This window comes from Vombatus ursinus, unplaced genomic scaffold, assembly GCF_900497805.2.
Source record: "Vombatus ursinus unplaced genomic scaffold, bare-nosed wombat genome assembly UNPS02006874.1, whole genome shotgun sequence".
NCBI classification, from domain to species: Eukaryota; Metazoa; Chordata; class Mammalia; order Diprotodontia; family Vombatidae; genus Vombatus; species Vombatus ursinus.
The window spans coordinates 8,640,948-8,650,553 of record NW_020946652.1 but is presented as its reverse complement, the minus strand read 5'-3'; the positions used below and the strand labels follow the sequence as shown (position 1 = coordinate 8,650,553).

The 9,606-nt window shown below is 52.0% G+C and overlaps 1 protein-coding gene across 1 annotated transcript in view; it reads left to right on the top strand.

The window, feature by feature from the left end:
- The first annotated feature begins 1,167 nt into the window (after positions 1–1,167).
- The window catches only part of TRPV1 (transient receptor potential cation channel subfamily V member 1), a 25,119-nt gene continuing 16,680 nt past the window's right edge, over positions 1,168–9,606 (top strand). The window contains exons 1-6 of the mRNA XM_027848867.1: positions 1,168–1,409; positions 2,066–2,232; positions 2,309–2,461; positions 2,661–2,801; positions 7,242–7,540; positions 7,943–8,122. Coding sequence (XP_027704668.1) covers positions 1,168–1,409; positions 2,066–2,232; positions 2,309–2,461; positions 2,661–2,801; positions 7,242–7,540; positions 7,943–8,122 — 1,182 coding nt within the window. The remainder of the gene's footprint in view (positions 1,410–2,065; positions 2,233–2,308; positions 2,462–2,660; positions 2,802–7,241; positions 7,541–7,942; positions 8,123–9,606) is intronic.

Genomic DNA, 9,606 nt, shown 5'->3' with positions numbered 1-9,606 from the left:
GGAGTGGTCACACTTAGTCTGAAGTCACTCAGTGTAGGCAGAGTAGACTGACTGGATTTCCTTAATCAATGCCCCACATTTAGACTTCTCTGTGTATACATTGTTTCCTCTGATAGAATGTCGGTTCCTTGAGAGCACAGGTTGTCCTTGTCTGCCCAGTGCCTAGCACTGTGCCAGAGACAGGGTAATCCTTAGCAAATGTTTGTTCGTGGATTGAGATGCAAAAGAGGCAGTGAAATGAGGCAAAATTCTTCCGGGTGACTCCAGAGCATTGCTAGTAATCAGTCAACATTTATTAAACACCTACTATGTGCCAGGCACTGTGCTAAGTGCAGGATCCGTTCCATAGGTGAAGAAAGGCAAAGGCTTGCGCAGGGCAACCAAAGATTGTTGTGTCTGGAGTGCCAGCTCTGCGTAAGTCTAGTCTGTAAGCACATTGGCTTGTTCAGCCTCTGACTGAACAGAAGGACAATTGGAGGGAGGGTGCTTAAGAGCCTGGCTCTGTGGGGAATGAAGCCCAGGCTGTCTGGCCCCTTTCCTCCTTCTGCCTTCTGGAGGGTAGCCAGGAAACCAGGGATGTTGCAGTCTCCGGTCTTCCTTTTCCCTTCTGGGGGAGGAGTCAGTGAAGCTGGCAAAGGACCAGTAAGGGCTTCAGGAGCCTATAGAACCAGACCAGGAATTCCTAGCTGACTGCTTAAGGGGTCCATAAATCATTCCCTGGCTGGGGTCAGCTGAGGTCCAGTGAGAGAGCATCTTTAGATGACCCTGGTGACCTGTCACTCAGTCCACAGCCCCACAGCCTGAGGTCTCGACCAACGTTTGATGTGGATCTGAGCCAGGAGGGGGAGGGCATGTGGTAGGACAGCCTTGACTCTTCTGAGCTGATCAAAAGGTACCTGAGGGTGGGGAGAACAAAGAACTGGGGATTCAGGAGGGACTGAGTGGAATCCCGCCTCAGGTGTGACTGCAAGTCAAGCCATCTCCGAGCTTCAGTTTCCCCATTTGTAAAATGGGGATAATGTTCCCTGGAGTCCTCACACATGATCTGAATGCCAGCCAAGTCAGGGGTGGGGTGGGGTGAGGTGGGGACAATCACTGCAAGACTGGACATAGAAACCGAGTTTCCTCTTGGTTTTCCTGCAGCCTAATTTGTGACCCCTAGCAAAGATGAAGAAGTCAGGCCCAGAGGAGGCAGAAAATCCCAACGAGCCTGGCCCAGGCACCCCCGACAACAGACTGGGCTCGAAGCCCCCGCAGCCCAAGAGCCGGAGTCGCCTCCCCGGCAGGTGCGATTCTGAGGAGTCTTCCACGATGGACTCCTCCTATCAGGAAGGAGAGCTGGCTCCATGCCCCATCATTAAGTTCAGCCCCATGGTGGAAAGGCCACGGGGTAACGATCAGTCTGACGCGTAAGTTTCCATTGCAGCCCCAGGGGCCCCGAAGAGTAGCCTGGGGTCTCCACAGCTCCTCAGGGCTCAGTGTCTGTCCTTCCAATGGAGCCCCAGATGCTGGCCACACGGTGTGCAGCTAACCTTGACCTCAGGGCCTGCGGGCTGGCCGTCTCACACAGGCTTGGAGTACATTCTGCAGCACACACGCGCATGCGAGCGTGCACATGCACACACACACACACACACACACCTACCTGAGCTAAGATGCAGCAGGTGCAGAAGGCCAGATACAACTTCAGGAGGTCGTCAGGTCCAGTCACCTGCTTCCAGGCAGGCTTCCATCCCCAAATGCACAGGGCAGGGGATTCCCAGTGTGGAGGAGAGCGGAAAGCGTGCATTCTGAGCTCATTTGCTTCTTTTAATTTAAATTGGACTTAACAAAATAATTAATATGTTTTGGGTTTTTTTCTGCTCTGAAGGGTGAGGGCTTAGCATGGGGTTGGTTGGGTTGACTTCAGGACTAGCTGAGCCAGCCACTAAGCAGGAGCGTTGGACATGCTGACCTGGGATGGGGGTGGGGGGATGGGACACGAAGAGGAGGAGGAGGCTGGCACCTCCCACTCCATTCGACTCCCTCATTCTCTCTGCCTCCTGTCTCCACTGGGTGCTCACAGGCAGCTGTCTCAGGATTCCATTCCTACCAACTCAGAAAAACCCCTCAAGCTCTACGACCGCAGGAAGATCTTTGAGGCTGTGGCCCAGGGCAGCTGTGAGGAGCTCAGCGACCTGCTGGTCTACCTCCAGAGGAGCCAGAGGAAACTCACAGACAGTGAGTTCAAAGGTAGCACTCCCCATCGCCACCCCAGGCAGGGAAGGGTCCCCAGGGCCTGTGCCACTGACCTTATCTTGTGTCCTAGACCCAGAAACAGGGAAGACCTGCCTGCTCAAGGCCATGCTAAACCTACAGGAGGGCAAGAATGAGACCATCCCCCTCCTTCTGGAGGTCGCCAGGCAGACGGGCAGCCTGGAGGAGTTTGTGAATGCCAGCTACGTAGACAGCTACTATAAGGGTAAGAGGCAGGAGGAGAGGGCCCCGAGGCTCCGGCCTCAATCAGACCAGCACTCAGTAAGGGCCTCCAGCATGCCGGGCATCATGCCAGGAAACTCCCCGAGAGGGGAGCCTGGCTCTAGGGCTCAGCACAGTGGAGACGCTGACTCAGGGTGCTGAGTTCTGAGTCGCTGACATGATCCTTGTGGCCCTCGACCCAGGCCAGACGGCTCTCCACATTGCTATCGAGAGACGGAACATGGCCCTGGTGACCCTCCTGGTGGAAAATGGTGCCGACGTCCATGCTGCAGCCCACGGAGACTTCTTTAAGAAAACCAAAGGAAGACCTGGCTTTTATTTTGGTAGGCAGAAGATGTGATGGGCACTGATTCCTTTTATCAATTTCTGTTGACATCTTTTGTTTTCACATTGGGTCTACTTCCCCTGCATGCCGCCTCCTTTCTGCTCCTGGAAGAGGCTCTATTATAACAAAGATGTCACGACCTGCCATGTTCTCCACACGCGGGCCCGTCCCTTGCAAATATCTGGCTGAAGGTTCTTCTCTGGTCACTTCTGTCTGGATTCTTCTGTGGCTTTGGTCAGCCTCATTCAGCACATTGCTTCCTTGCCTCTGCTCACATTCCTTTACGTCAGTTCATACTTCTCAGCGTACCCCTGATTGTCATTTCCTACAGCTCCATAATAGCCCATGACATTCACACACCACAACCTATCTGGCCACTCCCTAGTCAATGGGGACCCCCTTGGATTCCACTTCTTCGCTACCATCCAAAGGGGCAGATCATTCTTGGACCAATTAGCAGTAAGGAGGCATTGGGTTGGAATATGTGTGGCATGTTCAGCTACTCAGCACCCAGAGAAAGCTGGTGGCCTGCTTGTTCCTCGAGGGGTGACCTGGATCTTTCCCTGTCATCATGCCCTCTTGCACTCATTCTTCAGGGGTCTCACCCCCTTTGCCAGAGCATGGGACAGCCCCACATAAGGGTTCCTTGCCCTTTAGGGACACTTGGTTCTCTGATGCTGGGCCACTGAGGAGGAGCAAAGTCACTGAGAATCACGCAGCCCTCCCCTTGAGTTTTTGGATGCATCTTGGGATCTCCAAGTCTTCCTAACTGTGTTTATCTCTGATTGGTGTTGGTCAGCCCGATCAGTACTTGAAGGCAGAGGGGGCAGGCCACTGGGAATTCCTGACTTCCCGGGGCTCTGCCTTCATTCTTCATCCCTGCTGTCCCTTTGAAGGTGGTGGGGCACAGGTATCCTCCATGGCCTCCCTATTACTCTTCACTGCCATCGCTACTACCTGAGGCTCCTGCCAAAAAGCTGTATTCTCACTGAAAGCCAATTATGGGTAAGGCTGAGGGCAGGACAGGGACAGCACAGGCAGCCAAGCTTGACCCAATTCTTCTCCAGACTCTGAGGACTAGTATGGACCTTCCACTTCCTGTCCTCCCCTTCAGCTGTTTGGTTTCTATGCCCACCAGTTGACTAAAGCTACTTTGGACTAAGGCTTCCAACAGGCTCCAGTCACTCAGTCAACTGGCTTAAGCCCTGGTGAAACAGAGAAAGGTAAAAGACAGTACTTACCATCAAGGAGCTCCAAGCTTAATGGGAGACAATGTGTAAACAATTCTGTACAAACGAGGTGCAGGCAAGGTGAAGTGGAGGTGATCTCAGGGAAGGCTGTAGAATTAAGTGGGACCAGGAAAGGCTTCCTGCAGAGTATGGGATATGAGCCGGGATGGGAAAGGAAGGAAGGGAAGCACGGAAATGCAGGTGAGGAGAGAGAGCTCTCCAGGTACAGCTCAGGTTGTCCAGTGAAAACACAAGGTGGGAGGTGGAAGGATCCTTGGTTCGGCTTTCAGGGTGTTTCATAACCTTTCAGGTCTTCTTCTACCCACCTTACTCCTTCCAGTGGCTCTAGCTTCCTTGCTCCTCACATATCTCAACTTGGTGAGCCAGGAGGGCAAGATGCTGAGACCTGGGCTGAATTTCAGGAAGCCAGATTCAGGGGTCACTTCACAGCCCTCATCCTCCCTGACCCCTGCAGCATCTGCTCCTGCTGAGCACTTCCCATCCTGGTACCACCGCCTGTGCTCTCCCGGTTCCCATTCTGCTTTCTAGCTGCTCTTTGGCATCTTCTCATCCCCCTTCTGCCCCATAAATGTGGGCACCTTCCTGAAGTTCAGCTTTTGGCTTGCTTCTCTCTATATACAGCTTCTCATCTCCCCCTAGAACCTGCCTCTCCTCTTATCTTCTGTCTTACCAGTAGATTGACAGCACCCCATCCCTCCAGTCCCCTGGGTTTGAATCTTGGGTCATCTCTAACTCTTCTTCCCCCATTCAGCCGGTCACCGAGTCCTGCTGTTCCACCTTGGTCATCCCTGCTGCCCCCTGGCCCTAAGATGTGGTGCCTCCCCCAAGAACTATTTTCAACCAAGCCTAGAAAATGGCTTTCTGTCTCCAGTTTTCTCCTTGTCCAGTCTGCCTTTCACACCAGAGCCTATGCCCTCTTGCTAATGGACAGCTCTGAACATGTCCTTACACTGCTCAGTAGCCTTCATTAGCTCCCCATTGCCCACTGAAGAAGGGAACTTCTCTTTCTTCCCACCCACCATCTCCATATCATGCTGCCTCCCATGTGGTCATCAACCTCAGTCCCAGCCCACCACCAGCTAGATGGAGCAGTGCCCAGGGGTCAGGAAGACCTGAGTTCAAATATGGCTTCAGACATGCTAGCTGGGTGATCCTGAGCAAGTCACTTAACCTGTTTGCCTCAGTGACTTCATTTGTAAAGTGCAGATAATAGCACCTCCCTCTGAGGGCTGTTGTGAGGATACAGTGAGATAATCATTGTAAAGTTCTTAGCACAGTGCCTGGCACATAGTAGGCACTTAATAAATGTTTGTTCTTTCCCCTTCCCCTTGCCCTGGGGACCACCTTGGCTTTGATTGGTGACCATTTGCTTTATCTTGCTGGCCACAGGCTCCAAAACATGGCTGTCTTTGGTCTCCAGGCCCCCTTTACATGGTCTCTTATTCCATTAGAATATAAGCTCCTTTGGGACAATAACCATCTTTTTTGTGTATATTTTTCTTTTAAAAATATTGGCTGATTTTCACAAGCATTTATTATCTCTCCTTTCTACTACCACCCCCACCCCATGAAGAATAGAAAAAATGAGAAAGAAAACATAGCAAATGTACATAGTGCAGCAAAACAAATTCCCACATGGGCCATGTCCAGAAATATTTGTTTCATTCTTTATTTGAAGTCCATCATTTCTTATCAGTCTTCTGGACTAGTGGTTTATTATTTCATTCCATTTGTTTGTGCAAACACTTTCATTTTATAGGATCCAAATTGTCCATTTTGTCTCCTGTTATCCTCTCTGTCTTGCTAACATAGTCATGAACTTTTCCTGTTCCAAAGATCTGAAAGTTAATTTCTTCCTTGCTCTTTTAATTTGCTTATGATGTTACCTTTTACGTCTTAATCATGTATCCAGTTGAAGTTCATCTTGGTATATGGTGTTAGATGTTGGTCTGTACTTTGTTTCTGCCAGAATACTGTCACGTTTTCCTAGCAGCTTTTATCAAATGATGATTCTTTACAGTAGTAGTTGGTGTTTGGGATTTATTGAACACTAATCTACTGTGTTTCTTTTCTCCTACGTGTTATGCATCTAATCTGATCCCCTGATTGGCCTCGTTATTTTTTATACAGGAACAAATTGTTTTATTGACAGGGCAAGGACTGTCTGACTTATTTGTACTTGTATCCCTCATGCTCAGTACAACACCTGGAACATACTAAGTATTTAATAAATGTTCTACTTAGTTCCCTAGCTATCCATCCATTGATCTATCCATCCATCCATCATCTATCTATCTATCTATCTATCTATCTATCTATCATGTCTCTACATATCTGCCTATCATCTCCATCTTATTCAAGCATTCCAAGCCCTCCATGGTCTGACTTCAACCTCTTTCTTGTCTTATTTCACAGTTCTCACATTACGCATAGTAAGTTCCAGCTGCCTTGTCCTCCTGTCTGTCTTCTGTCCTGGTCTTACTTTCTCTGGTCCCGATGCCTTTACTCACACCCCATCTCCCCCCCCTTTCCCCCACAGCTGACCTCGGGTGTCCCCCCTCAAGGACATTCTTCTTGGTTCTTCTGGCTGTCCTGTTGTACTTGACTCATTCTGCCTTATATTGAGATCAATTTGTAAAGTGATTAGCACAGTGTCTGGTATATAGTAGGTACTTGATAAATACTTGTTCCCTACCCTCAGTGAACTTACAATCAAATGTGGGACATAGACACAAATAACAACAATGCCAGGGGGAAGGGTTCATCTCTATCTCCAGGGCCCAGCACCTTGCCCTGAGGGCCCTGGAGCCCTGGGGGGGGGGGTGCCTCAGTTCAGGTGGGCCCTCTTTCCTCAGGCACAGGCTTTCCCCACCTGTTTAGTAGACAGGTGGGTTAGCTGTGGCTACAAACACAAGTTCCCCCGGGGTTTGCCTTCTGCCCAGGAGCCCCTCAGCCTTTGTCAGTCTGACTTTCAGGTGAGAGGTGTGTGGTTAACCCAAAGCCTTCACCTCTGGAACCAGCAGGGGAGGTCCAGGGGCCTCCTGCACACCAGAGGGGCCGTTTTCGGTCTTAGAGCTGAGTCCCTGAGCCCCTGCATACATTGTCCTTCAAGGGAGTGCAGTGGGATGGAGGGAGGGCTCCCTCCTTCCCTGGCCCCATCTGGGGCTTCCTGTGTGCTCGGCCCCCAGGCGAGCTGCCTCTCTCTCTGGCGGCCTGCACCAACCAGCTGGGCATCGTGCAGTACCTGCTCCAGAATCCCCACCAGACCGCAGACATCGAGGCCAAGGACTCCGTGGGCAACACCGTCCTCCACGCCCTGGTGGAGGTGGCAGACAACACCGCGGAGAACACCAAGTTTGTGACAAGCATGTACAACGATCTCCTGATCCTCGGCACCAAGAGTCACCCCACCCTGAAGCTGGAGGAGATTACCAACAAGAAGGGGCTCACGCCTCTGGCGCTAGCTGCCAAGAGCGGGAAGATCGGGGTAGGTGGCACCTGCAGGGCTCCGCCGTCAGCGCATGGGTCCGCAGGGTGGATGAGCCCTGGTGGGCAGGAGGGGTGCACGAGGGGGCCCCTGCAGGGGCAGACAAAGGCCCGGCGACTGTCAGCTATTCCAGAACAGGCTCTGCCTTTTTGTGCAGGGAGCTGGGCTGCCACTGGGCCATAGAGCGCTCTCTCTCTGGCCTGGGCTTCTCTGTCTGCCCGGGGGCTCAGGGGCAACTGGGACTAGCCCCAGGCCTTAGTCTGTGGCCAGAGTTAGGAGGTCAGTCTGGCTGCCACTGAGGTCGGGCTCCTGTAAGACCGGGGTCCAGAACCATCGTGGCCTCAAGCCTCGCGGCTGGCCAGTGACAGCGCCTGGGGCTGACCTGCGGCTTCTTCGCGCTAGGTGCTGGCCTATATTCTCCGAAGAGAAATCCAAGAGCCCGAGTGCAGACACCTCTCCCGAAAGTTTACCGAGTGGGCCTATGGGCCGGTACATTCTTCTCTCTACGATCTGTCCTGCATAGACACGTGCGAGAAGAACTCTGTACTGGAGGTGATTGCCTACAGCAGCAGTGAGACCCCAGTGAGTGCAGGGCCTGGGGGAGGGGCATGGGGGGAGGGGCTGGAAGGGAGCTGGTAGAGTAGGGGGAGGGAGGGGGGAGGAAGGGCTGGAGAGCAGGGGGGAGGAGGGGGCTGGTCACGTGTCCAATCTGTGGCCAAGGCAGGTGATTTCACCTTTGTAACAACTGAACACGTCCTCTCCTCTCCTCTGACGCTGTGGTCATCCCGTGCTGGCCCTCCTCACCTCACACCTGAATCATTGCAGTAGCTGCTGGGGGCAGGGGGGAAGCTGCCTGCCTCAGTCTCCCCCCACTCCAGTCCATCCTCCATTCAGTCACCAAAGGTCTGACCATGTCAGCCCCTACTCTAGTGGCCCCCTGTCACCTCCAGGAGCAAACGGGAAACCCTTCCATACGTATTCAAAGCTCGTCATAAACTGCCTCTCCTCCCTTTCCAGGCTTCTCACACCTGACTCCCCCCACGTTTTCTCCCATCCAATGGTCCCCAGCCTCCTGGCTGGTCCTCCAACAAGTGGCTCTGGGCATTCTCTCTGCTTATCTCTCAGGCCTGGAAGGCTTTCCCACCTTCTCTTTGACTACTGACCTCTCCCTGGCCTCCTTTAAGTCCCAGTTAAAACCTCCCTCCTACAGGAAGCATTCCCCAGTCCCCCTTGATACTTGGGCAGGCCTCTATTGATTATCTCCCATTTATTCTGTCTTTTGCCTCTTTTCCAATCACTAACACTCAGCTCGGTGCCTGGCACACAGAAGGTGCTCAGTCAATGATTGCTGACTAAATAGATCACAGTGATATAGTACGCCAGGATTTGCTAAGTGCTTTACATTCATTTTCTCATTGGATCCTCACAGCAACCTTGGGAGGGAGGGGTTATGATTATCCTCATATTACATATGGGGAAACTGAGGCAGACAGGGTATGTGACTCGCCCAGGGTTGCACAGCTAATAGGGGATGCATGTACTCTCTGTTCTGGTTCCCCAGACACGATGGTCTGTCTTCTGCCTCTATGTCTAGGTGGTTCCCCATATTTGAAATTCCCTCCCTATTTACCACCACTTGGAAATGCTAGCCTTGTGCAAGCCACAGCTTCAGTGCCATGTCCTCCAGGAGGCCTGTCTCCCCTTCCTCACTTGGGAATGCTCACTCTATCTTGGCTCAGTTTTCTTTGGCTGAGGCTTTGTGTTTCCTTACCTGCGGACAAGCTAAGTGACTGAAGTAGAAGGGATGGTCGAGGGTGGCCTGGCTTTTGTCACTGTGTGCCCAGCATCTAGTAATGTGCTTGGCATCATATTGATATTGGACTAGGTCTAGACATAGACATGGAATAATAGGTACAGGCGTAGATAGATAGGGATTCAGGCTACAGGCACAGGTGTGGATATTGGTATAGAAATGGATATAGACACAGATACAGAAACAGATACAGATACAGATAGAGGCATAGGTATGGATACAGGCTACAGGCACAGGTGTGGATATTGGTATA